General features: G+C 52.2%; 1 protein-coding gene across 5 annotated transcripts; it reads right to left on the minus strand.

The window, feature by feature from the left end:
- Positions 1 to 27,202, minus strand: LIPE (lipase E, hormone sensitive type). Of its 5 annotated transcripts, none has more exons than XM_083753723.1 (11): positions 26,524 to 26,610; positions 17,130 to 17,212; positions 16,428 to 16,960; positions 13,712 to 13,802; positions 12,407 to 12,552; positions 11,472 to 11,657; positions 9,577 to 9,871; positions 7,828 to 8,055; positions 6,172 to 6,342; positions 2,537 to 2,922; positions 1 to 1,330 (listed from the first exon to the last, which is right to left on the minus strand). In XM_083753723.1, exons 2-11 carry the CDS (start codon positions 17,185 to 17,187, stop codon positions 800 to 802), a joined length of 2,625 nt encoding a protein of 874 aa, XP_083609849.1. In that variant the 5' UTR covers positions 17,188 to 17,212; positions 26,524 to 26,610; the 3' UTR covers positions 1 to 799. The 5 variants fall into 5 exon arrangements, with proteins under 5 accessions (XP_083609849.1, XP_083609848.1, XP_083609847.1 ...); XM_083753722.1 differs by lacking the exon at positions 26,524 to 26,610 and adding an exon at positions 18,223 to 18,440; XM_083753721.1 differs by lacking the exons at positions 17,130 to 17,212; positions 26,524 to 26,610 and adding an exon at positions 27,030 to 27,202.
- Positions 27,203 to 27,486: the final 284 nt, after the last annotated feature.

Raw genomic sequence — 27,486 nt, forward strand, 5'->3', positions numbered from 1 at the left:
TTCAAAATCGAACCAGCTTTTATTTACAAAAATAGTTCCCCCGCCCCCCGCCGCATCCCTTGCAGGTGGGGAGGGAACACCACAGCCCTTTTTTCAGGAGGGTAGAAGCACCTTCTCTCCCCCCCCCCCCCCCGGTTTGGTTCGTAGCAGCAGCAACAACAGTGAAAGGCAAGTGGGGGGAGCTTGTTGAGTTTGGAGGACAGGAAGGTCACAGTGTGGTGGAATGCGTCCCCCGAGAACAAAAGTGAATACTGAGAAGTGGCAGCCGGGACTGGGCACTGGCTGATTTTATGCTTATTGTGCAAGGGAGAGGAGGGGGCTGGGCAGCCCTGCCAGAACCGGGAAGCTGCCCTGCTCCCCCGTTTCCTCCCAAGAAGGAGAAGGGAAGTCAGTGCTTGTGCTCATCTGTGCCAAGTCGCACCCCCAGCACAGATCGTCCTTGGGGGTGCTCGGGCGGCAGTGGGGTGTTATGTGCACAGGAATGGGGGGGGGGCTGCTGGTGTGCGAAGAAAGGAGCAGGATTGTGGAAGGGGCCGTGGGCAAGAAGGAGGCGCACAGACTCCAGGACTGCCAGGATCCATTGGCAGCGGGGTTCTGCCCTTTTAAAAACACTCCAACATGTATAAAAACGGAGAATACGGGGCAACTGGCCCCCGGGTTTTGGAAGCAACGGGACATTTGCCTCCTGCAACCCACCAATGGCAGGAGTGAGAAAAAAAGCACCAAGAGGGATTTCCACTGCAAAATGAAGCCACGCCACACCTTCTCAAACAAAGCGGTTCCAGTGATGCAGGAGGGCTCAGGCCCCCACACCCCTGCCCACCGTGCCGTCGGAGGGGCCGGGACCCGAGGCGGGTGTGGACCTGTCTGTGGCCCCACTTTGCTGGCCTTCAGGGGACCTGCTGCCCTCCTGGTGTTCCTGGGCTGCTCTGGCCTGGGCGTCGGGCGTTGCACCGCTCCCCACCGCCGCGCCGTTTGGCCCCTCCTGTTCGGCGGCCGTCGCCGCGCTGTTCTCCTGGGCGAGAGTGTGGTTGGTGGCTCGGCTGGCGGCAGCCCCGGTGCTGTGGGAGGTCCTCTCCAGCTTCCGGTGCTTCCGGTGGGAGGCAGTGGCCGCGGGCTGCTGCGTGGCTGGATCCTGGGGGACCAGGATGTCCCGGATGAGCTCCGTGCATAGGGCAGAGGCCTGGCGCGTTTCGCGGCACAGCTGGGAGAGGCTCAGGAAGCCGTGGGGGAGGTCCTGCACCACCCGCAGAGTCACCGGCTGCCCCAGCGCTCGGAGCCGCCGTGCAAACATCACCGAGTCGTCCAGCATGGGGTCGAGGGCGCAAGCCTAGGGAGAGGCAGGGAAGGGAGGCAGAGTGAATGCATGGCTCTGGGCTGCTACCTGTAAACCAGGGGGTGGAGAACTTGCAACAATCCTGCCCAATTGCCGTGTGGGTGGGGTGGGAGATGTGGGGGTTCAGAGGAGGGTGGGGCAAAGGAAAGTCAAAAGGACAGGGTGAGAGATAGGAGACTCCTGCAGAGGGTTTGCCTTCCCATCTGATGAATGGAAGGATATTCCCATCATGCCAAGGGGCAACTCTCCCCCTAAGGCATCCGGTAGGCTGTTTTCTGGAGAAGAGATGCTGAAATGCCCAACATAGCCTCTCCCTTGCTTCTCTCCCCATCCCATGCCGCCCTAGAGAACTCCCCACCACCTCAGCCTCTTCCCTTAAGAAAGCCTTTGCCAACTTGGTGACTTTTAGGTGTTTTGGACCCCAACTCCCATCAGCCCCTAGCCGGGACTGTGGCTGATGGGAGTCCCTGGCAAAGACGTCCTTAACACGTGCTGCTGAAACCTGTTCCCCCACACCCTGCCAACCAACTGCGCAGTTCTGTGAAGCCCGAGGGAGGTCGGCCTGCTAGCTTTTGTATCCTGTTGTCATGGACTGGCTGGATGCAGAAGGCATCATTTGGGGAATGCCCCCAAGGGCACCCCCAGGGGAAGAAGATTCAGAGCCTGGGGATTGGTAGTGGGACGACAATGAGTGGTCAGAGGGGGAAGAAGGAGAAGACTGGGAGAAGGAGGTGTCCGAAGCTGGAGAGGTAACAAGGTTTAGTGAGCAGGGAGAGTCTGTGGCAGAGAGCAGTCTAGAATCAGAGGCAGGAGAGGAAGGGGGCCACTAGGCAGAGATGAGACCGGCTACTGAAGAATCCAGGGAGTCCCCAACTCCTGCTGCGACCAGCTCCCCAATCCCTCCAGATTGCGAGGGAAGGACCTGGGGGAGGAGGAGACTTAGAGAGCAGTGCAAACCCTTTGCAAGTGCCTCATTGGGACAAGACCTACTAGGGAAAATTACCGGGATCACCAGGCTTGAGCTGTTTTGTTTCTTTGAATCAACTCTGAACTTCGCTGACACCTTGTGAGTTATTGCTGACTTGACCCTAGTACCCGCCTCTGAAACCTGTTCATCTCCCGAATCCCGTGAGCCCCAAACCAGCCCAGCCACTGTCCAGGGGGCCAAGACTGGCGCCGTTACCCCGCAGCCTCACTCACCACAATGTGGATGGGCGGCAGCCCCTTCAGCATCGCGTCCGGCGCCAGCAGCGGCGACATGAACGGGTTCTTGACGATGGGCGACAGCTCCAGGGGCATGCAGGTGGCCGGCTGGTCGGAGCGCAGAGGCTGGAAGCCGTCGGGGAAGGTCAGGGTGCCGTCGTAGCTGGGGGGCACCACTTCGTGCTCGCCATCGCTCATGAAGAAGCTGGCCGCCGGAGGGTCCGGGTCTGGGGCCGGGGCGGGGCTTTGGGCAGGGCTTTGGGCCGGAGAGGCATCTGAGGCACTGGAAAGATTCTGATAGGTCTGGCTCTTGCGGGATTCTTTGCTGCTGGCGAGCGACTTGGATTTGAGGCCAACCTCGGAGATGCTCTTCCTCACAGGCTCTGTGTGCCGGGTGGGGAGTGACTGGTTAGTGTGTGCCTCACAGTGCAGTTTCGACCACAGTGAGACCCGTCGTTGCCCCTCTCAGCACAAATCCCAGCGTTCACTGTTTCCCTAGAGCCAATGTTCACTCAATAACTCTTCCCTCCCTCTCTGCGCACACACATTAGCAGCTTCTGGGTTTGGGGAGAGGTGGTTATTGGGTTGTTGTTTTTATTTTGGTTATATATTTTGTGGTTTTATATTTTGATTTTGTTCTGTGAACCTCCCTGAGACCTCCAGGTATAAGACAGTAGAGTGGTACCTCGGGTTACAGACGCTTCAGTTTACAGACGCTTCAGGTTACAGACTCTGCTAACCCAGAAATAGTACTTTGGGTTAAGAACTTTGCTTCGGGATGACAACACAAATCGCGTGGCGGCAGTGGGAGGCCCCATTAGCTAAAGTGGTACCTCGGGTTAAGAACAGTTTCAGGTTAAGAACCGGGCCTCCAGAACGAATTAAGTTCTTAACCCGAGTTACCATTGTATAGAAATTCAAATAATAATATTAATAATAATAACTACTATAGGGCGAATGAGGATAAACCTGCTCCTTTCCCCTCCATGGTCACAGTCCACAGCTGCTTTTGTTTCCTGTTTCTTGCTGCAAAACCCGATACGGAGGAGAGAAAGTGACACCTGATCTAGGAAGCACCCCTGGGGACTGCGGTAAAATGCTCCAGTTTACAAAGGGGGTAGAATGTCCTCTTGTTGCAGGGAGGACACAGCCCTACCTGTCCACGCCACACATCTCCCCATACCTTCCCTGGCTAGGACCCCCCCCCCCCAAATGCTCCCCGCCACTGCCTCCTCCTTGCTATCACATGGTTCTTTGCTCTTTTGTAAACAAACCACAATACCTCAAGGACAGCCTCTTCCCATATAAACCAACCCAGACTCTGCAATCATCATCTGAGGCCCTTCTGTGTGTCCATGAGAGGTCCAGAGAGCGGCAACATGAGAAAAGGCCTTTTCTGTGGTGGCTCCCCATTTGTGAAATGCTCTTCCCAGGGAGGCTCACTTGGCGCCTTCATTGCATATCTTTAGGCGCTAGGCAAAAACATTCCTCTTCTCCCTAGTCTTTGTTTAATTAGCTAATCCATGTCCTTTTAAATGTGTTTTTGGGAGGATAATTTGTTTTATTTTGGAAGAAGAAGAAGAAGAAGAAGAAGAAGAAGAAGAAGAAGAAGAAGAAGAAGACTGGAGACTGGGTGCGGCCGCCGAGACCACATAACACCAGTCTTGAAAGAACTACACTGGCTCCCAGTACGTTTCCGAGCACAATTCAAAGTGTTGGTGCTGACCTTTAAAGCCCTAAATGGCCTCAGCCCAGTATACCTGAAGGAGCGTCTCCACCCCCATCCACTGAGGTCCAGTGCTGAGGGCCTTCTGGCGGTTCCCTCGCTGCGAGAAGCCAAGTTACAGGGAACCAAGCAGAGGGCCTTCTCGGTAGTGGCTCCCGCCCTGTGGAACGCCCTCCCACCAGATGTCAATGAGAAAAATAACTACCAAATTTTTAGAAGACATCTGAAGGCAGCCCTGTTTAGGGAAGCTTTTAATGTTTAATAGGTTATTGTATTTTAGTGTTTTATTGGAAGTCGCCCAGAGTGGCTGGGGAAACCCAGCCAGATGGGCGGGGTATAAATAAATTATTATTATTATTATTATTATTATTATTATTATTATTATTATTATTATTAAACTCTGCCCATCTGACTGGGTTTCCCCAGCCACTCTGGCCAGCTTCCAGCAAGTTATAAAACCATTATTATAATAATAAATTATCACATTTATTATCTTCTTTGTGGTTTTACTCTGTATTTCATGCTGTGAACTGCCCTGAGATCTTCGCATGAGAGGCTGATACACAAATTTAAATCACCATCATCTACCACAGTGGTATACAAACTTTTTTCAAAGAGGGCCAGATTTGATGAAGTGAAGGGCCGTGAGGGCCAACCAAAAGGCCAACCGAAGTTGTTAACCTTTTTTTAGGGTTGAAGTTGTTGAGGGTTTTTTAGGATTTCCCCCCGGATAATAAACTGCCACAACAGACTTTGAACATGATCTAACGCCTCCAAAAATCCAAAATAAAGCACAAAAGTGGGTGTCCCTGTGCAAAACAAGGGCACAGCTTGCTTTGTGGGTAGAAGAACAGAAGAGCCAATCTGGTCCAGCACCCTGTTCTTACAGGGACTCAGCCTGGGGAGTCGGGGAAGTCACCCAACAATGTAAAGAAAAATGGAATTATTACATTTAAGATTTATGTTTGTTTATTTGTTTAAATACATGGAAAAATCAATAAAAAATTTTTTGGGGAAAAGAGTGAAATGCAGAGAGAAAAGCTGAGATTTCTGCATGCAAACATGCCAGAATCAATACTGCAGAATAAAGGTAAAGGGACCCCTGACCATTAGGTCCAGTCGTGACCGACTGGGGTTGCGGCCAGCATGACTAAGCTGCTTCTGGCGAACCAGAGCAGTGCACGGAAATGCCGTTTACCTTCCCACTGGAGTGGTACCTATTTATCTACTTGAACTTTTATGTGCTTTCAAACTGCTAGGTTGGCAGGAGCAGCAACGGGAGCTCACCCCGTCATGGGGATTCGAACCGCTGACCTTCTGATTGGCAAGTCCTAGGCTCTGTGGTTTAACCCACAGCACCACCCGCATCCCTAAGCGCCACCCGCATCCCTAGCAGAATGAGAATAGAGCAGTGAGAAATCTGAGGTTCCCTGTCTCCAAAGCCTTATCTAGCTCTTTCCCACAAATGCCATGCCGAGCCAGCAGCAGCAGCAGCAGCAGCAGCAGCAACAACACCCCAAGCCAGCCAGCCAGCTCTGTACCCTGTTCAGATGATGCCAATGCACATGCCACCCTGTGCCAGCCGCAGAAGCCTCCCCTGGGGCTGGCCAGCAAGGGCGTTGATGCAGCCCTGCCCCCTTCTCCTTGCCTCAAGCAGCGCTGCATGCCGTTAGGGGCAGGAGACGGCTCCTACCAGCTGCCAGGTTAGTAAGAGTCGGGCCCTGCGATCGGAAGACCAGGGACAGCATCGCCAGCAGCTGGGCCAGGGGGCACCGGCAGGAGCCCTGCAGGCCCCAGGAGAAGGGGCAGCGCCCTGCAGAGACAAGATGGGTCAGAGGACGGCGGGGAATGAGGAGCAAGAAAAGATGGCGAGGCAGAGGAGCGATGGGGGAGGGCTGATTCTTACCTATCGGTGCATCAGCCCCATTGATCTTGCCTGTGTTCTCCAGCAAGGAACCAAACAAGGAGGAGGCTCCCAGGCGCAAGTCTCGGAAGAGCATGGTGGTGTCTCGGCGCACCATGTTCACGGGGCTCAGTTTCTCCAGGGGGGGAGACTCGCACTGTTCTGGCTCCATCCCTTGGAATGGAAAGGGGGGGAAAGAAACCCACAGTCAGGCCGAGACGTGTTCCCTAAAACCGTACAAACACACCCTGATTTTTGCCATGCCCTTATAACCTTCCGGCTCCCTTTCCTACACCTCTCACGGTACTCTTCACCACATCTTTCATGTTCTGGATTTATTCGGGGTACAAGTATTATACGAGTTTTAGTATATGCGCTGCCTACTGGTGAGGCTTACTGACCTCCCGGAAAAGCAAAAAGTCAACCTTTTCCTGTTAGGCAAAGATCAGAAGACGACCCGGATGGTCGCCAGATTCTGTGTACAGATCTGTAGGCGCAGACCATCTCCCGACTCAAACTAGTTTGTTAAGAAAATCTCCAAACTTGGTTCCATGGGTGAATCTGGGTCAGCTCCCTGCGGTAGTTTATCTTAAAGTTTCAAGTGTCTATATGCTTATTGCATTTGTTAATTTTTAATTTATTGTTGTAAGGTAAAGGTAAAGGGGACCCCTCCCCTGACCATTAGGTCCAGTTGTGAACGACTCTGGGGTTGCAGCGCTCATCTCGCTTTATTGGCCGAGGGAGCCGGTGTACAGCTTCCGGGTCATGTGGCCAGCATGACTAAGCCGCTTCTGGCGAACCAGAGCAGCGCACGGAAACGCCGTTTACCTTCCCGCCAGAGTGGTACCTATTTATCTACTTGCACTTTGACGTGCTTTCGAACTGCTAGGTTGGCAGGAGCAGGGACTGAGCAATGGGAGCTCACCCCGTTGCAGGGATTCGAACCGCCGACCTTCTGATCAGCAAGCCCTAGGCTCTGTGGTTTAACCCACAGCGCCACCCACGTTCCTAATTTATTGTTGTACATTGTTTTAATTGTTTGTTTTCCTTCTGTGACTGTACCCCCAAGTGTGTTTTATAAGCTGACCGTAATAAATTATCTATCTTATACAAGGATTGACAGCTGCTTTACGGGGCTGCGGTGAAATAAAGAGAAAACAGTTTTGTGTTTTAAAAGCAGCAGCCGAAACGCCACAGTGCATCTGAAGCAGCACAGCCAAACACCTTCAACTCTGTATTTCAAAGATGTCTGCAAATGAGACAGGAAGACTGGCAATGCCAACTCTGCCACGTGGGAATCCCTTGCAGACGTGCCTGGAGACAAGCAGTCAGGTCGTGCATCCACAGTGACCAGAGCAGAAATGACCGCTGGGAGGAGTGCAGTGAGAATAAGCATGCAGCCACACAACCGGACACCTTCCTCTGCCCCAGCTGCAACAAAACATGTCTCTCCCTTATCAGTCTCAACAGCCACAGCAGGCGCTGTAACTCTCCAATGGTTTGACTTCACTCCCAAAGGCGCACTCCTCCGTGGTCTCCCGAGACAGACCAACCAACCACACAGCCAAGCTTAACCAACCCTACGACCTTCAACTGCCACTTCCCTTTGCCCACCAGGAGTGATACCCCTCTTGCCCCCCGAGCACCCCCTGCCCTCACCGGCATAGGCACTGAGGCACTTGCACAGCACGCTCAGAGGCAGGAGCGGGTCGAGCAAGGTGAGGAGGCGGGAGGGCGAGGCCGAGACCTGCATGAGGGTGGCCGGGTATGCCGCCATGATCCCGTCTGGCATCTTGATCCCGAAGGCGGCCGCCCGCATGGAGACCGTGATGCACAGGTTTCCGCCAGCGCTGTCTCCCGCCAGGCACACCGTCTGGGCTGTGGAACCTGCCAAGCGGCGGGGGAGAGAAAAGAGGTCAGAACCACTCGGGGCAAGCAGGGCAGAGGACTCTTTTTCAAAACCCAGCAGCAGAACCCTCTCTGAATGCCAGACACCGCAGGCAGTGGCAGTGCCCGCACTTCGGAACTCCCTGTCTATTGACACTAGGCAGGCATCTTCGCTGTATTCTTTTCAGCACCTTCTATAAACCTTTTTCTTTAGGCCCATGTAGATCAGTGGTTCCCAACTGGTGGTCTGCGGACCCCAGGGATTCCGTGGGACATAACAAAAAACTACTAGAGGTATCAACATTTTTCAAAAGTGGGGGGTGGGGTGGGGTCCCTGGCTTGGCTTTTGAAAAAATAGGAGGTTCACAGTACTTAGCTAATTGGGAACCACTGATGCAGACTGTTGATATGTGTTTTAATCTGTTTCTCATTGACCATGATTTTTAATTATTATTATTTTTCAAAAATGCTTTAATTAGCAGCTTTTGACTGCTCGCAACAGTAATTTGATTGCTTCCTTCTTTCTGTAAACAGCTTTGAGATTTAATTTTTACTTTTACAGCCCGGTGGTGCATAAATTTCATGAAATAATAAGTCAATGAACAAAGCAACATGGGACGCCCTGGCTGTGAGCCCCAAGAGAAGCCTGGCTGGGTAGCTGGCGCTGGAAACCTGTTGTGCGCCGGACGCAGGGCAAAAGCTGGTAGAAGGCCTTCATTATTATTATTTTTAGCTCTATGCAAATAAGGCATTTACACAGAGTAGACCTTACACTGAATATGACCCCCCCCCCATGTTGCTTGCTGGAGCCATGCTTGCTGGGGCGCTAGTGGGAGATGCCGTTCAGATCTGGAGGTCTCCAGCTCTGCATGCGAAATGTCCCTCCTACCATCTCTGGAAGGACGCCTGGGAAACCGAGCTCTGTCTGAGATTTGGGCACAGGGCAAGGATGGGGGGAACCTGGGTCCCTGCCCCAAAGGCTCCTTGACTCTCTGTTCCCAACCAGTATGGCCAATGGTCAGGGTCATTCCTAGGAAAGCTCAGTTGGCAGAAAGTGAGACAATTAATCTCAGGGTCGTGGGTGAGAGTCCCTAGTAGGGAGACAAGATTCCTGCATTGCAGGGACTAGAGGATCGACGTGGTCCCTTCCAACTCTACCATTCTATAATTTTAAGATGCTAGGGTTGCCATATTTTAAAGAGCAAAAAAGAGAACAGGCTGAAAAACCCGGACCCTTCCTTTAAAATTGAAAAATCTGCCCAAATGGGCATGTTGGCCCCGCAAAAGAGGACATGTCCTGGTTTTCCCGGATGTATGGCAACCCTAAAGATGGGAGCTGTGGTGCATGCCTGGCATAGGGACACACTGATCTAGGCAGACAAACAGTCAGAACCAGCACAGCACAGCTTCCTGTGATCTTCCGAGGAGGATCTTAGCAGCTGGTTCCTTCTCAGGCCACTGTGGCCAAAGCCCAGTTCTGGCCCCCACCTCCTTCCTTCCCCCCAGCCCTCCTTTTCTCACCCAACAGGTGGCAGTTCTTGATGGCCCAGCAGTAGGCATAGAAACACTCTTCCAAGGCCCGAGGAAAGGGAGCCTCCGGCGCCAGCGAGTAGTCGATGGAGAGGATGGGGGCGCCCAGTTCCTGAGCCCAGGATTTCAGGTAGGGCTCGTGCGACTTGGAGGTCTGGGCCACAAAGCCGCCGCCGTGGAAATGCACCACTAGGTAAGGCGAGCGAGGCAGCGGCTTGGTCCTCCAGCGCAGCTCCAGGGCCAGGGGGCCTTCGGGGCGCATGAGGTTGCAGAGCTCTTCACTGTCCTAGAAAAGGGAAAAGCCAAGCGGTTGAGGGTGCAGTGCCAGGCCCCGAGAGGCAAGAGGCACCCAGCTGGCATCCACCTGCCGCCGCCCGGCGGTGCCAGTCCCCGGGGCCGTCAAAATCTCAAAGGGCTCTCTTGACAAACAAGACTGCTGTGACGCATTCCTGGAATCTGTTGCTCCAGATTGCAAGCAGGGAATTGGATGGTTGAATGATCCTCCGTTTAAATAAAAAATGAATTTTGCATTTGGGTAACCCTCAACCGTTGCAGAACATGGAATTTGCCCTCCCCCCTGCCCCAGGTTCCTGATCTGAGGCAAACCACAGTTCTCCTTGTCGTCTGCAGCAAACCCTGGTTTGCTCTTGTCCTGCAAGCCAGGATCAAACCCCGGAGGAAGGTAACAGGTATGTGAGGGGGGAAAGGGGGAGGAGGAAGGACAGAAGTCTGAGTTCCAGGGTAACCTTGGAACCGGAGCACTGAAAACGAGGTGCTTATTTTAAATGTGTACAGTGGTACCTTGGTAGTTGAACGGCTTGGCTCCTGAACAAATCGGCTTCCGAATGCCGCAAACCCGGAATTGAACGTTCCGGTTTGCAAACGTTTTTCAGAAGCCAAACATCAGGCGTGGCTTCCGCTTGAGTGCAGGAAGCTCCTGCAGCCAATCGGAAGCCGCGCCTTGGTTTTCGAACTGTTTCAGGAGTCAAACGGACTCCTGGAATGGATTAAATTTGAGAACCAAGGTACAACTGTATATGCTGCTTTTTCTGCTTAAAAAAAGCCTCAAGCAGCTAACAATGAAAGCCATACAATTAAACGCACCACCAGCAACAAAGACAATGACCAAAACAACATTTGCTGGAAACCAGAGGAAAGGAGAGCGCTCCTGTGTTTGGGTCTGCTTCTCAGAGGCATCTGGTCTGCCAGTATGAGAACAGGGTGCTGGGCAGGATGGGCTGCTGGCCTGATCCAGCAGTCTCCTATGTTCTGAATGGCAGCAGAGTGGTTAAAAAGCTGTACGTCAGAGAGAAGGACAGACCAGCTCCCTTGTCCTTGACTCCTGGTTTCCTGCAGTCAGGGAAACTGGCATGTGGGACGGCATCCAATTACAGAGCAGTCCCGCTCAGCCAGGGTCCTGCCCGGGAACGGTTTGGCCTCGTGATGAGACCGTACGCCTGGAGAAGCTTTTTCAGCCTGCGGAACAAGTTCCCTTGCAGGCAATCCTCTCAGGGCACAGGTGGCTGCGATCGGATGCAAAAGCGGCGCGTGTGATTGTTTGTGCCATGGATGTCACGATACATTCCAGCCATGCAAAATGACAGACCCCAACCACTACCACCCCCACCACTTTCCATCCAGGCAGGCGAGAGGCAGCAGTGCTGCTGAAGGACAAATTCCAGCAAGGCAAAAGCCTTTGAGGGGGCGGGGCAGGGCTGGTGAAGGGCGTGGCTTGGGAGAGCCCCAAGGGCCAGGGAGAGAGGTCTGAGGGGCCGCAACCAGAGGCTAAATAAAGCCCAGGATTCCATATGCCTCGAAGCTACGAGGTCTGACCCTGCGCATCCACCCTAGCTCAAGCCAACCTGCGGCTGCTCCCAGCTGCTTACCTGTCCCTCCCGCAGCTCGTGGGAGATGAGTCTCATCTGCACGGCTCCTGGTCCGGTGTGGGCAACTGGAGGGGTGATGGTGACTGTCAGCTGGGGGTCAGCAACCAGAGGCAGGTCGAAGGAGTGTGGTGGCACCAGCAGCGCCCGGGATAACCGGACCTGGGAGGAGGCCATGCTGGCGAGGGACTGTGGAGAGGGCAGAAGCTGTGTGAGCGCCCTAGGAGTGAATTATCCAAAGAGCAGTTCCCCACAGAAATATCCAGGGCAGAGGTGGCCCGCCAGGGACCAGGTACGCAGCATGCATGGCAGCAACAGTGCTGCATCACTAATAATAATAATAATAATAATAATAAACAAACAAACAAACAAATTATTCATACCCCGTCCATCTGGCTGGGTTTCCCCAGCCACTCTGGGTGGCTTCCAACAGAATATTAAAAACACGATAGAACATCAAACATTAAAAACTTCCATAAACAGGGATGCCTTTAGATGTCTTGTAAAGGTCAGGTAGTTGTTTATTTCCTTGACATCTGATGGGAGGGCGTTCCACGGGGCGGGCGCCACCACCGAGAAGGCCCTCTACCTGGTTCCCTGTAACCTCACGTCTCGCAGCGAGGGAACTGCCAAAAGGCCCTCAAAGCTGGACCTAGGTGTCCGGACTGAGTGATGGGGGTGGAGATGCTCCTTCAGGTATACATACAATTTGGACAGCCCATTTTGTTGCTATAGGTGCCCCCAACCCGCTAAACCTGTCCCTCTGTCCATCTTTCAGTTCCCACAACCTCTGCCTCGCCTCACGCTCCCTGCCATCTGATCATGCCTCTTCCAAGCCTCCCCCTCCGACCCAGGCAGAGTCTCTCTCCCATCCAAGGTCCCTTCTCCCCCCCCCCCCCCCGTAGGTCCGACCTCCTGTCATCTGAGGCAGGACTCACAGCCAGCAGCTCCATCTCGGTTAGGTTCCAGAAGCTCTTCCAAAAGTGCACGTCCAGGTTCTGAGTGATGCGCTCAAACTCTGTCCCACGGAGCTCGGGGTCAATAGCAAACTTCCCGCTGGTGAAGAGAGAGCTGGCGGCCACGCCTGAATGGGGGGGGGGCACAAGAGAGAGAAAGAGGAAGAAGAGGGAGAGAGATCAAAGTGGTTGGGTGACGGCTATGGGGAAAACCTCTGCTTCGAATTTCAAGAAAGGGGCTGCCCACATTACTATATACCCCTGTGCGTCTGGTGCAGGAGAGAGAAAAATCAAAATATGTGGTATCATGAAGCTCATTGCTGGTAGCAGAGAGTGAGGTCAAATGTTGACACGTTTTCCAGAGACACTGGACTTCCTACGCATAGTGGGGATGTGCCTGTGGCACTTATGCGCTGCAAAAAACGCGCTTGTTCTATCGCTTCTGCAGCGATTGGAATCCTTCCTGACTTGAGACAACCTTTTCTGCCCTTGGGAGACGTTTGGCCTATACTTTAAAATACAGTGGTACCTCTGGTTGCGAACAGGATCCATTCCAGAGGCCCAGCCATATCCCGAAGTTTTCGCAACCGGAGAGATCGCTTCTGTGCATGTGCGCACGGCAAAACACTTCTGGGTTTGCTGCTTTCGCAACTCGAAGTTACCCCAAGGATAACGTAACCCGAGGTTCCACTGTAAATGCCCTATTTTTCCGTCTTATAAGACACCCCCATGTATAAGATGCCCCCTATTTTAGGGGACTCAGATTTAAGAAAATGGGGGGAGATGTATTCGTGTATAAGACACCTCCTAATTTTTTACATTATTTTAAAGGGGGGAAAACCTAGTCTTATACACAGGAAAATACGATATTTATTTGTTTATAGCCCTTGTCTTCAAGGTGCTCTTGTCTTCAAGGTGCTCAAGGCAGTATACATGGATCTCTTCTCACCCCACCCTCATTTAATCCCAACGACAACCTTGTGAGGCAGGTTAGGCTGAGAGACAGTGACTGGACCAAGGTCACCCAGTGAACTTCATCCATGGCCTAGGCGGGACTGGAACCCCGGTCTCTCCCAGGTTCCTAGTCCAACATGACACCACACGGTCAAAATAATACAAATAACATGAGAGGAACAGCATTTTGACCCACTGGCCTGGGAAAAGGAGGCACCTATGCATTACAGGGAAGGGGAAACAAGCGTTTTGGTGTTCAGGGGGACATGATGGGGAGAGGAACACAGTTCCCATGTTGTTGATGTGCCTGCCATTCCCCCCACTGCCACTCACCAATGCCGGACACATGGCGCTTGTAATTTTCCCCAAAGGAGACGAGGCTGATGGCAATGGTCTGCAGGAAAGGCCGGATCGAGGGAGCGAACTGGGAAGGAAAAGGTCAACATTAAGGCTGGGCAGAAGCTCTTAATGAATTAAATAATCACATTTGTTTCTTGCTTTTTCTTGCCCAGGGCAACCCAAATTGGAGCGGGGGGGGGGGGGAGAAATATCCTAAAAACACCCCACCCACTTCTAAAAGGCTACAGATAGTTTAATAAGCAAAAGGCTTATTATATGGCTGTAGAGGAATGTTTTTGACGGGTGCCTAAAGCTGTATGATGATGGTGCCAGAAAAGCCTCCTTGGGGAGAGCATTCCACAAATGGGGAGCCACTACAGAAAAGACCCTGTTCTCAAGTTGCCACCCTTTGGACCTCAAAGAAGGGCCTCAGATGATCACAGGATCCTGGTAGGTTCATATGGAGAGAGGCAGTCCTTGAGGCACAGTGGTCCTGAGCTCTTCAAGACTTTATAGGTTACAACCAGCACTTTGTATTGGGCCCAGAAACTAATTGGCAGCCAATGCAGTCGGGCCAGGATTGGTGCAATATGCATAAACTGTCTTGCCCCAGTAAGCAGCCTGCCTGCTGAATTCTGCACCAGCTGAAGCTTCTGAACCGTTTTCAGAGGCAGCCCCACGTATGACGCATCAAACTATCCTAGAGGTTACAGAGCACAGACGGCAGAAGTTAGGTTATCCCCGTCCAGACTGGGGCAGAGCTGGGCCACCAGCCAAAGCTGATGGTAGGCACTCTGCAACGCCAAAGGCCACCTGAGCCTCAAGCAACATCAATGGAGAGGGAGGGTAACCCCACCAGGAGCAGGCAACCTCCCACCCATCCAGTCTAGAGAACCACGCACTAACAGCCTTGTCTGGAGTAAGCTTCGGTTTGTTGACCCTAATCCAGTCCATTACCGAATCCGGTCCGGCACATCCATGGCCACACCATGCTTCCTAAACACGGCTGCTGGCTCCAAGCCCGAGAAAAGCAAGTTGAGAAATCTATAGCCAGAGGACCAAACTGTGAGAGACGGGGAACAGGATGTTGCATTTGGGGAACTGGTTGCTCGCAGGCAGAGGCTTGGCTGGGCCTGGTTCTCATAGCCTGAGCCAAACATGTGAGAAAAGGATGAGGAGGAGGAGGAGGAGGAGGAGGAGGAGGAGGAGAAGAAGAGGAAGAAGAAGAAGAGGAAGAAGAAGAAGAGGAAGAAGAAAGGCTGGATCTCCCTTGCAAAGTCCTGCCAGGGTTCCTGGCTGCATGGACCCTCTGGGTGGTCAGAGAGTCAGGGAAGCTCCGCAATGGAGATCCAAACTCAGCCGTGAAACTTTGTCTCCTGTGAGACAGAGCAATGACTGGCAAGTATGTTGGGGTGGAGGAGGGAGAGAGCCAGAGGGACTTGCATGACCCATGGCTCAGGGCCACGCAGCCAAGGCTGCCGCCTGCGTGGAAAAGAAGAGGGAAGGAAAGGGGAAGGCCAGAGCTGGCTTTCCGTGACGGGGAGGCCCTGACTCCGCTGTGTGGCAGGCAGCTCTTGCCACAGTGGCTCCTTCGGGACAAACACGGAGGGCTCTGTGTTGGGCAAATCAGATTAAGGGAGCTGATGGGGACCGGCGTGAGCTCTGCAGAGAGCAAGGTGAACTTCTTGGGAGGAGTACAGAGGTCTCATGAGGAAAGGGCATCCTGGGATGAAGTGGGCTTTCCTGGCAATTATTACTATGGCAGTATGAGATGGCCGCTACGTAAAAATCAATAACAAAAAACACAGAGCAAACACTGGGGGTGGGGTGGGGACGATGACAGGTCCCTGCCCCCAGGAGAATACAGCTGAATGCAGCCAGTGGTGGAGGAACAACAGAGGGAGAAGTCAGGCCAGGCCAACAAGGGATGAATGCAAGAAAACAAAGCTGTGGCAAATTCAGGTAAGCTGTAGCTGGGGTTGGAGAGGGCAGTCAGCAACTTCACAGTGTTTGGGCTGAGGGGAAGGAGGAGGAGGGCTGCAGCTCCGTTGCCTTACATGCAGAAGGTCCCAGGATAAGTCTCTGACACCTCTAAGTGGAGCTAACGTCCCCCCGCCCTCCTCTGAAACCCTGGAGAGCTGCTGCCAGTCAGTGAGGCGATACTGCGCTAGCTCCGAGGGCTTTCTGGTGGTTGCCTCACTGTGAGAAATGAAGTTACAGGGAACCAGACAGAGGGCATTCTTGGTAGTGGCACCCGCTCTGTGGAATGTTCTCCCTTCAGATGCCAAAGAGGTAAACAACTTTGAGAAGACATCTGAAGGCAGCACTGTATGGAGACGTTTTTAATGCCTGATGTTTGGCTGTGTTTTTTATATTATTTTGGAAGCCACCCAGAGTGGCCGAGACAACCCATTCAAGATGAGCAGAGTATAAGTAATTAACTGTAATTATAATTTTTATCATTGATGGAGCAATTGTCTGACTCAGTCCAAAGCAGCTCATGCCCCCAGGCACTGTGCAGATAGATGTCCCACTGCGAGGACATCTAGGGGGAAAGACCAAACCTAAAAGGAATTCTAAAAGAACAGGAGACCACAGAAATAATGACAGGTAGGAACGTGGGGCTTCACTGATGCCTGCAACGGGTCAACGGCCACCTCCCCAAAGCCTAGCACCTCCATGCAGGCCGAGCGCCTCCCCTTCGCCTCACCTGGAAGCCCATGCAGCGCCCGTAGAAACAGCCCTTGTGCATGGTGATGTACTCCTGCAGGAACTGCTCTGAGAGCCCTCGGTCCTCGTGGTTGAAGAGGTGGCCAGGCCGGTTCTGGATGAGAAGGCGCTGGGCCAGGTAGACGAGGGCTCGCAGCTGCGTCAAGGCGGTGCAGTAGGCCTCCAGCTCGGCGCAGTTGTGGCTGGTGCGGAAGAAGATGCTGCGCCGGTTGGTGGCAACGTAGCGGCTCTTGTGGACGATGTGGGCCAGGCAGCAGCGCACCGTCTGCGCCAGGCTCCGGTAGCCGTTGGCCGGCGTGTGCTCGTCCAGGTCGAAGATGTGGTAGATGGTGGCAAAGTGGCTCAGCACTGGCTCCAGGCATCGGGCGTGCTCCCGGATGGTGGTGAAGGCCGCCACAAAGCGCCGGCCCGTCTCGCTGGTGCTCTCCTGGAAGAAGTTGACGTTGTCTTCCGCCAGCGCATGCAGGGTCTGGAACAGAGGCCGAGGATCCATGGTGTCGGCGACGGGGGGGCCTGGAAGAGGAAAGGAGAGCCGTGAGGGGGTGTCCCCCAGAGAGAGGCGGGTACGAAGGGAGCCGGGTGGAGAAATTATGCTGCTGCGACTGAGCGCAAGGAGCCTCTCACCAAGAGAAGAGGTGACGTCCTGCCCCTTACTTCGCCGGACGTCCTGCCCCTTACTTACACTCCCCCGTCACTGCCTCAGCTACATACTCCACATTCCCTGATTCCTCGGCTTCCATGTCTCCTCCGCGCAGGCCGGAAGCCCTGTGAGCAGAGCGGGCATCGCTTACTAAGACAATATCAATGTACGGAAGAACCCATTTCCAGAGGGCTCCACCCCACTCTCTCTCAACGGTTCTGGCACCCAGGAATAACACCCGACAGGTGTTGTGCAGGTGAGAACCAAGCCCACTCCACGTAAACATGTAAAAAATGCAGGCAGGATTTGAATGAAGAGCAGCAGTGCGGAATATTTATAATATGCAGCAAATTTAGAAATTATGGGGGAACTACGGTGGGGTGAAGCTGTATGGGAAATGGATGTCTACTTGGAAGCATGTATCAATTTGTAAACTTTTGAAATTTGGAAATAAAACTTTAAAAAAACCCAAAAAAGAGTATGAAGCCTACAACTAATGGATGGAGCAGGCAGATGTTGTCCGCATCTCACTGGGGGCCCCAAGTTCCCTCTTTTATCCCCCCCCCCCGCCATTGCAGCTCACTTCTAAGAGCAGGTAGGGGTTAAGGTGAGCGCACAACTTAAGCTGTTGACCCTGGTGAGGTACAGGCAAAAACCTGCTCCCTTTCAAGTGGAGCGATGGGACATGCCTCTGACTGCTGGTGGTTTCAGCCTGCCCAGAGATGGCTGTGTATTGCAGGGAGTTGGACCAGGAGACCGGGGGGGGGGGGTCCCCTTCCAAAACTCTAATTCTGTGACTGGCAAGCCCTCGACCCTCACCGAGAGGTGCCCAAAGCACTCCCCACAGGCACAGCCCACCCACATTTAATAAATAACCATCATCCTATCAACAGGCCTTCCAAATAGTTAGGAGCAGCCTCCAGCACTTCAAAGATGTCCAAAGCTCTTTGCATCCTCAAAAATCCTGACAACAACCCTGCCAGGGAGGCCAGCGGTGGCAGCAGAGGTCTCGGATCACTGAGGAGGCAGAGCCTGGTCTCAGGCTACCAGGGGACGGGAGGCAGCTGACACCCCAGCCGGTTCTTGGAGACGCTCAGCACAGGAAGAGAGAGGGGCTTCTGTCGAGGGTACTCACCCACCGCTGCCCACCAAGGACCAGGGCTTCCTGATGCCGCCTGGAGTTGCCTTTCAGCCACTGGCTGCCTGCCCAGCCAGCCGGCTTAAAAGAGGGCTGGGGAAGTCAACAGGCTGGCCCCGCCTCGGAGGAGGGGACGAGGGAGGGAGAGTTTGGGATTGACTGGGAAGGGGAAGGAGGGCCAAGCTGCCGTCTCAGCCCATCTCTCTGTTTCCCCCTCGGCAGCGTTCTGGAATGCTCAGGCGCTGCATCAAAATTCCAACATTCCAGTTCCGCTGCCAGTTCCCGCAAACCCATGGCTGGAATAAACTAGGCACAGAGTGGTTGGTGTGCATGAATTGTTTTCTTCACCGGATATATTTGGTGCCTGCAGCAAAGCTGCGGGGAGGGTGGAAGGTGCTGGCTTTGGATTATTATTATTATTATTATTATTATTATTATTATTATTAGGTACTGTTTTCTGAGAGTGCAAATGACCCCAATGGGGAAGATGCTTCACGAGAGAAGCTGGGCTAGGAAAACTGGGGAGAGAGCAACAGGTGGGAGTGGGGAGACAAGAGGAAAATGAGGAGCACGAGGCAGAAATTTAGGGGTTGTGGGGAATGGTGGTCTCAGTCCTCGGATGCTTGTCCCTCCAGCTGGAAGTACCTATGTAATTACCACTTTTCAAGTCACACTTGCATGTTGTTGTACACACCAGAGAGCAGGGGGAGATATTTTTACCCAAAGTGCATTGCCTGTTGGGCTTTCCTGTGGTTGCAAGAACCCCTCCAATTGTGGGGGGGGGGGAGCTGCCCCCCATAAAGTGTAAAAGGGACCCCTGACAGTTAAGTCCAGTTGCTGACAACTCTGGGGCTGTGCTGCTCATCTCGCTTTACAGGCTGAGGCAGCCGGCATTTGTCCGCAGACAGTTTTTCCAGGTCATGTGGCCAGCATGACTAAGCCGCTTCTGGCGCAACGGAACACTGAAGCCAGAGCAGCGCACGGAAACACCGTTTACCTTCCCGCCGGAGCGGTACCTATTTATCTACTTGCACTTTTGGGTGTGCTTTCAAACTGCTAGGTTGACAGGAGCTGGGACCGAGCAATGAGAGCTCACCCTGTTGCGTGGATTCGAACTGCCAACCTTCTGATCAGCAAGCCCAAGGGGCTCAGTGGTTTAGACCACAGCGCCACCCGTTTCCCAGCTGCCCCCCCCTAAATCAAGTAAATAAATAAAAATACTTAACTGACCAACTGCATCACAGATAGCTCTCTTCTGCTCCCTTTTAACAAAAGTCCTGCTCCCCCTAACATCATTCCTAGCTACGCCCATGCCTCCAACTCCTATTCCTGAAGCTGTCATCTGAGCATGTGCAGCGGCTGCCTCAAATGTACACACCTCAGCTTAATTGCAAAGGGAACATGGCATATACGGTATTTCTGAACTGGATGGAAGCTGGTTCGAGGGGAAACACAACAAATAGCGTCATTTCCCAAGAAACTACAGGATAGATATGGATTGGCGCTAATGCCATGCACACTACAGCTTCAAACACCGGAGCCAGAATAAGCAGCACTGTGTACACAGCCGCTGCCTGTTTCTTCCTCTGCAATCAATGAGGACCAGAAACCTAGTGCTTCCCCCCCCCCTAAAAGGACGCAGAGAGTCTAGCAGTTCTTATTATTATACTCTACACCACATGATATATTTCTGCACTGGAGGGCAGGACCCGAACCAATGGATTCAAGTTGCAAGAAAGGAGATTCCAGCTAAACATCAGGAAGACCTTTCTGAGAGTAAGAGCTGTTCAACAGTTGGGACTCTCCTTCCTTGGAGGTTTTTAAGCAGAGATTGGACGGCCATCTGTCATGGAGTTGAGATTCCTGCATTGCAGGGGGTTGGACTAGATGACCCTCGGGTCCCTTCCAACCCTGTGAAATAGTGTGGCAACAAAGATTCCAAAACCTCAGCAACCACAGACCTATTATATTCTTTTGCATTTAATACTGTAGGAACTGAGTTGGTTGATTCTGTAACAGAAGAATGACGCTATTTGCATCAGAAGAACAGAACAGGCCCCTGCTCTTCCTCACACAGGGCAGGGAGCCAGGGCTGTTTATGGGGCTCCCGTGACCATGTTTTCAAGAGCGGTGCCAATTAGACCAACTTTTTCCAGGAGGGCCACATGCTCCCCATGCGCAGACAGGTCCCATGGGGCTCCTTGAAGCTCATCTGAGCTTGGGCTGCTGTAGAGCAACAGCCTTTGTGCAGAGCGCTAAGGGCAAGAAAGGGGCATTGCACTCGTCGAGCCAGATCAGAAAAAACTAATAGGGATCATAGACTCGCTAGCAAATGGTCCTGAGACTTCTATTTAAATCAGACAACGTGGGGCACTATTTGAAATGGTCAGACTTCAGCCCCATTCTTAAAGCGGCCCATGCCAACTTTTCATGCAGGGGCTGGAATATCTTTATTTATTCGAATACCAAATGAAATATTGCTCCTCACTACAAAATACCTGTCGTTGCTGCCCTCTGACTCTTTCCCTTCCGATTAACAGGAATTTGCAATTCTGCTCTGTTTCTGACCTTTGTTATGCCTTCCCCACAAACACACTTTCCCAATTCCTTCCTCACATCTTGCTCCCTCCTCCACTCTGATTCCACAAAAAACAATCCCAGATTCATCATAAGCACACACCACGCTTCAAAAACACATGTGCTCGTAAGGTGTCCATAGTGCAGGCAAATGCACCTCTGCAAAGGTTTTTACGCACTTTTCTCTCTCACACACAAACTGAGCCTATCCTGCCTCCACTCTTTTGACAATCTGTCAGAGGGACAGGCCTATCAGCAATCTGAATGCCAACTGAATTATCTCACCTTGCCCATTCCACAACGCCTTTTTAATTTATTTATTCTTTTCTTGGGGCTAGGCTGCCGAGTTATTCACGTCGGCATCTGTCATCGCTTCCAAGATCGCCTTTTTAAACATAAAAGGTGGTGAAACCTCCCAGGTGTGGGATTGTAACGTCACGGGCACTAGCCAAACAGCACTGTGCACAGTCAGCTTCTGCTGCAAAGTGGCAGAACCAGTTTTCATCATCCTGGATCTTGGAAAGAAATAAGTATCTTTCTATGCAGTGCAGCAGGGGCACCTCAACCGCTGAAGTTAACTTATTTATTTGAAGTATTTACAGTATTTTTTGCCCTATAGGACGCACTTTTTCCCCTCCAAAAATGGGGCGAATGCAGGCTTTTGCTGAAGCCTGGAGAGCGAGAGGCGTCGGTGTGCACCGACATCTCTCACTCTCCAGGCTCCAGGAAGCTATCCGCAAGCCTTGCACGCCCAGGCGGCAGCCTGCAGCGCGGAGCACAGGGCGCCCTCCAGGTGCGCAAGGCTTGCGGACACCTGCGCGGAGCACGGGGTGTCTTCCGGAGGAGGGGGGCTCTCCCACCGGGAGCGCAAGGCTTGCGGGCGGCAGCCTGCCACGTGGAGCACGGGGCGCCCTCCAGAGGACGCCCCATGGTCCGCCCTCCAGAGGACGCCCGTGGTCCGCACAGGTGTCCACAAGCCTTGCGCACCCGGGGGATCTCCCACTGGGCGCGCATGGCTTGCTGGCGGCAGCCGGCAGCGCGGAGCACGGGGCGGCCTTCGGAAGACGCCCCGTGCTCCGCGCAGGTGTCGGCAAGCCTTGCGCAGTAGCCTGCCACCCGACGCCTGAAGCAGAGCGCCCCTCGCGCCAGGCAGACATCGGCCAGCCCCACAAGCTCGGGGGACAGCGGGGAGGCACAGCACCGCCATCCCACTGTTCCCCGACCTGGTTTTGGGGGGGAAATAAAGGAATTTACCCCCCTTTATTCCCCCCCCCCAAAAGTAGGTGCGTCCTATGGGACGGAGAGTCCTATGGGACGAAAAATACAGTATACCTCTCTTAGCAGCCAAAATCTTGAGGCAGCTTGCAACAAAATGGACAATAACTCCATAGTTACAAAAGTGAGCTATGAGGCATATTATATATATCAGTTTCCCCTTTGTCCTCCCATGTTCCAACCACAAGTCTGCAGCTGGCCTGGATCCCGCTTTCAAAGCCACCAGATGTTGTTGATGTCATCATTCTTATTACTAATTACTGAATTTATATCTTACCCTTCCTCCTGAAGAAGCCCAGGGTGGCAAACAAATACACATCTTTTTTTAAAAAAGCGTTTTAAGACAGCTAAAACATTCTAAAATCAGTTTAAAGCATTATTTTATCCAGTGATCTCAGGATTGCCAGGAACAGCACCCCTTCATCCACCAAATGCCAAAGAGGAATGTTCTCAAATGCATCCTGAAAGTTAATCATGATGGAGACAGACGTACCTCACTAGGAAGGTTATTCCATGAATGAGGATCCACCACAAAAAAGGCCCTGTCACAGGCGAGCCGCCAATGGTGCCACTACCAACAAGGCCCTACTTGCCAATCATACGGTCCGAGACGGTTGATACTGGGGAAGGGGCTCATTTAAGTACTTGGGTCCCAAGGAATTTAGCAACCCACAAGCCAGGGCCTCCTCACTGCCCTGTCACTGCTGTATTCCCAGCCCCTGGTGGCAGATGCAGGAGATCCAGGAGCAGCAAAGGTGTTACAAGTTTTCCCCAACTTTCAGGTTTATAGTGGGCCTCACCCTAAGAGACACGCAGCATCCTTTTAAACAACAAAGGGTCAAATCCTTTTTATCATTAACTTGAGTTTCCTTCCTAGGAGAGATCGGAAACCGCCCCTTCTGTTTTATTGCACCAGCTGCAGAAGAATCGAGTGGCCCTCCAGATGTGGTTGTAGTCCAGCTCCCGTCAGTCCCCAGTTGGGATGGTGAGAATTGCAGTCCCACAACATCTGGAGGGCCACAGACTCCCCATCCACGTTCTACTGCGGCATGGAGTTCCAAAGATGGGATAGAGATGCAGAAGGCAAAACTTTGTTTTGAGCTGCCGGGAGATGCCCAGGCTTTCACCATTCCCTCCCAGGACGTGGAGTTTGAGACTTGCCCAGCTGAGTCACCACTTTGGCATCTGTTGGGGAAGAAATGTTTCTGGGTAAACTAGGAAATACATGGGGGAAGGATGAGAGCAAGGGGCACAGGCAGCAAAGGGGGCCCATGTCAAATGCCAAAAACATGGAAAACAGGGGACTGGGAGAGAGGGCAGGGAACAGCCTCGCAGCTGGAACTGGACAGGGATTGGGGAGGGAGGAAGTCAACTATCTCCCTTTTCTTTCCTCCTCTCGGCAGGGTGTGAAACCTTTGCCCTTTAACCTCTGCTGTGCAGGGGGGAGAGAAGGGGGGCTAGCTTAAGGAATGACGACCTGCGGTGAAAGCCGAGCTTCCTCAGTGTCACACCATGTCCACGTGGCTCTCGGATTGGCGGACGACAGACCCGCACCCTTTCCTGGCTTTCCCCTCCCCTCGCCACCTCCTCACCCCAGGTGCTCCACTGCCAGAGTTTCTAGCAAAAACACAAACCAGCGAGAAACAGCATCTCACGCGGCTCTGCCAGGGCTAATGCCCGCATCAGCTAAGATCATCAGGTGACCTCTGGGGCACAGGCGCAAGCTGTGCCAGGCGCGCTCAACACAAATCTCCCTTTGTGGCCGCCAGCTGAGCTGCCGGCCTCCTCCCTGCCCCTTGGCGTGACCATGAGGGCAGAGAAAAGGCTGGTCGGAGATTCTGCCAGGAGCAAAAGGGTGCCCGCTTCGGCAACGCTCATAGATTGGGAATGTGGCGCCTCAGGCAACGCATTCGCAGGCCTCAACAAGTTCTGCAAACCAATCACGCTGCCATTACCGAGGAAGAAGAACAACTGTAATAACAGCGGTACCAACTCAGCATGACATGTTAGAAGCTAATTCACTGACTAGACAAAAAGTGACAAAACGAGTTCTGCGAAACTGCTCAGGGGCTGGAGGGTAGGGTGCCAGGGAAATATGCAAAAACATTACTAAACCTTGAAACGAATCCTTGCCATTAAGGACAGGCATTGGTTCGAGAAACCAATTTTGCAGATATATCTTTCTTTAAAGATTGTCATCTGGGCAGCGCAGGACCTCCATACACACTGCCCAAGCTTGCGCCCCGGAGAGGTCACTTTGGGTCTGTTTAACGCAACAGAAAAAACACGGCCTGGCTTCACCCCCAGAGGCGCACTCCATTGTCTCTTGAGACAAACAGATGCCAACAATGTTTGTGGGGCAGGGGGTCTCCAGGGCAGTAAGAAATCACCAGAACTCCTTGCTGAGAGGAATGTAATATCGTGAACTTTGAAGCAATCTGAACATATACCCAGTCACTCAGTGTACAACTTTAAAAATAAAATAAACCTTGTTAGTATTGCTGTTTTATCAGGGCTCGCAGGGATGTGGTACGGTGGTTCATTAAAAAGTAATTGGAAGACACAGCCAAGAGAGGATGGAATCACAAGGTACAGTAACAGAAGAGAATGTGGCACAGTTTAATCATTCTTGGGCCTTTACTGACAGAAGGAACCAATCTTGACAACTTCTACAAGAAGCTGTCATCCAAAATTCATCCCAGCAAGGGAAAAGTGCAAAAACATTTTGTATTTAAGAGCAGAGATGTGGGACATTTGCAGTGGAATTCTACGCATGTCTACCCAGAAGTAAGTCCAATTGGTTATACAGGACTTATTCCCAGGTAACAGTGTCTAGGATGGCAGACTAAGAGTTCAGAAATTACTTTGGGTAGGACTCTGAAACTAGTGCTTATCATCTAGACTGCTGCACACAGATGGTCAGCAGCTTAAATCTATATCAGAACCTGAAAGCTTACATAATTCTTCCTAAAGCCCCAATATCAAATTTTTAATTCACCTCCATCTCATAGAATTTTCAGATATATGCAGCTGGTATCTGAGAATCTCACTGAGAATTTCCACAGGCAAACATAGGATACACAGAAACAACATTCTTACCCAGAAGCCCAGGTGCCACCCAATTATGGGGCACAGAGCAGAACACACAGAGAACACACACACAAAACAAACACACAAAAACACACTTGGAAGGTATGCTAAGAAATTCCCTTCCCACATCTTGGCATCAGGGTTGCAAAGATTTCACTACTGATCAATAACATATAAGAACTTCTAGAGGCAGAATATCTAGTACACACACTCTGCTTAATATGCTAAATAGAAAAGCCATAATTTAGTAAACATTTTAATTAAAGTAAATCTGACACTCTCTTACACTGTATTCAAAAGGACCCAACAACCACTGAGCTCTAGAGCCCACTCCCATCTTCCAAAGGACCATCACAGTCGATCACACAGTTAATTTCTAGCAGATGTCGCTGAGGGGCAATGTGATATAGTAGCTAGAATTGGGGAGACCCGAGTTCAAATCCCGACTCAGCCACTAAGGTCACTGGATGACCTTGGTCAGCCACTATCTTCCAGCCTAATCTCTCTCACAAGGATGTTGTGATGATAAAATGGTAAGAGAACCATGTACATTGCCTTCAGGTCCTTAAGCTATAACATAATAAATACAAATCCTGTCAAGATACCATGGATCATACTTTCAGCAACATAAGCCCCATAAAGGACTTGATTGCAACAACTTCCAGAGGGTGTAGCTACATTAGCTTGCCCCAGCAAAAAACACCCCCCCCCCAATTCTTATGGCACCTTAAAAACTAACATTTTAAAATTTACTTAACAATATTTATTTACCGATTATAAAAAGAACTTCTAAGCAGTTTACAAGTCATTTATTATAGCATAAGATCCCACGGTCTACAATTGACTTCATCACTTGCATGATAAGTAATCCTGCATATACCCATAACTCAGAACGTTTTATTCATGTCGACGAAGTTGGGACTAAAGTCCACAAAAGCTTAAACCAAATTGAACGTGTTGATCTTTATAGTGGCACAAGAACCTGCTGGGCATTTATTAAAAAATAGTTTGGGACCACCCCTTTGCTATTTTCAGCTGGGCCTCAAGCTCTGCACCTATGAATCACCACAGATCCTTCAGAAGACTTGAGGCACCCCTGAGGACCATCCCTGGGAAAAAGGATCCACCAGCTGGGATTTTCACAGGATCTACTATCCTAGCCGTGTGTGAGAGAGAGTATTAGTCTATTACCCTTGGATTCCTTCACATACACACCCTAACATTACCAAGCTGACTGTTTGATCTCCTACCGCTGCTCCTTATCTATGTTATTATTGTTTTTTTTACTGCAAAGGGGTTTGTCGTAACAGGTCAAAGCGTTAATTTCTGCATGCATTCCTGCTCCAAACTACATACCTCCACCTGCGATTCTTGCGTGAGATTTTCCTCTGACAATCCACCCCTTGCAACCCCTACATATGTGTGTGTAGATTTGCCTCCAGGGGGGATAGCCCCCCATGCCCCTGACCTGCAGAGGTTAAGGGCGCCAGACTGACTGGGAGACCTGGGTTCAAATCCTCCCACGCCCTCATTAAGTGACTTTGGCTGCAGCCACCCTCTCTCAGCCTTCAACAATCACACAACACGGCCCATGGAACTGTCACAAACGCCACCATAAAGTGAGCTGGCCTTTAAGGGACAACGTTATTTGAAAACCTCCCCCCCCCAACAATAACTGTCTACCGCCTAATGTTCCCACCGCCTCCCCCCCACTTCCCTAATGGAAGCGCCCTCCCACAGAACGAGGAAGAGCGGACTCAGACCCCACCATTACAACTTTGAGGGGGGGAGCAGACCGCGGCGGGACGTGCCAACGCCTCAAAAGGCAAGCCCGCCTCCCCCTTGATTGGCCCTTTACTTACCCAACGGGGTTCCGTCTCCTGCCCCCGCCGGCCCCCTGTGAGCCCCCTTCCAGACCGGCTTCCGCCTCGGAGCGAACGTTCGGTAGCGCCACATGACGGGCGCTCACCAATGAGTCGTGGGCGGGGACGGAGGGGCGGGCGGTTGCGACGTCACTCGAGCCGGTTCCCACGGCAACGGCGTCCCGGCTCCTGCTTCCGCATTCCCCGAGCGAGCCCGGCCTTAAAGGGGCCGGGCGCGCCGAAGTGCGGACGCCAGGGGATCGATACGGATTAAGCTCGGGACGCTTTCTAATGTCCCACGCCGCCATTCTTTTTTCCCCTGCAAATGCACGGTTTTTTGTTGTTGCTTACTGTATTTGCAGCATAGCTGTCAACGTTTCCCTTTTTTAAAAAAAGGGAAATTCCCTTATTCCGAATAGGATTCCTCGCAAGAAAAGGGAAAAGTTGACAACTATGA

The sequence above is a fragment of the Podarcis gaigeae genome (assembly GCF_964106915.1).
Source record: "Podarcis gaigeae genome assembly, chromosome: 8".
NCBI classification, from domain to species: Eukaryota; Metazoa; Chordata; class Lepidosauria; order Squamata; family Lacertidae; genus Podarcis; species Podarcis gaigeae.

What these genes read in the sequence shown, in the direction of transcription:
- LIPE (XM_083753720.1), bottom strand. Translation starts at nt 26,626, where the DNA reads ATGGGGGGCTATCCCCCCTGGAGGCAAATCTACACACACATATGTAGG. An exon ending in TGGGGCTGATGCACCGATAG is followed by an intron (nt 2,923 to 6,171) that starts GTAAGAATCAGC and finishes CCCGGCACACAG; the next exon opens with AGCCTGTGAGGAAGAGCATC. An exon ending in TGCCGCCCATCCACATTGTG is followed by an intron (nt 1,331 to 2,536) that starts GTGAGTGAGGCT and finishes GCCTCTCCCTAG; the next exon opens with GCTTGCGCCCTCGACCCCAT.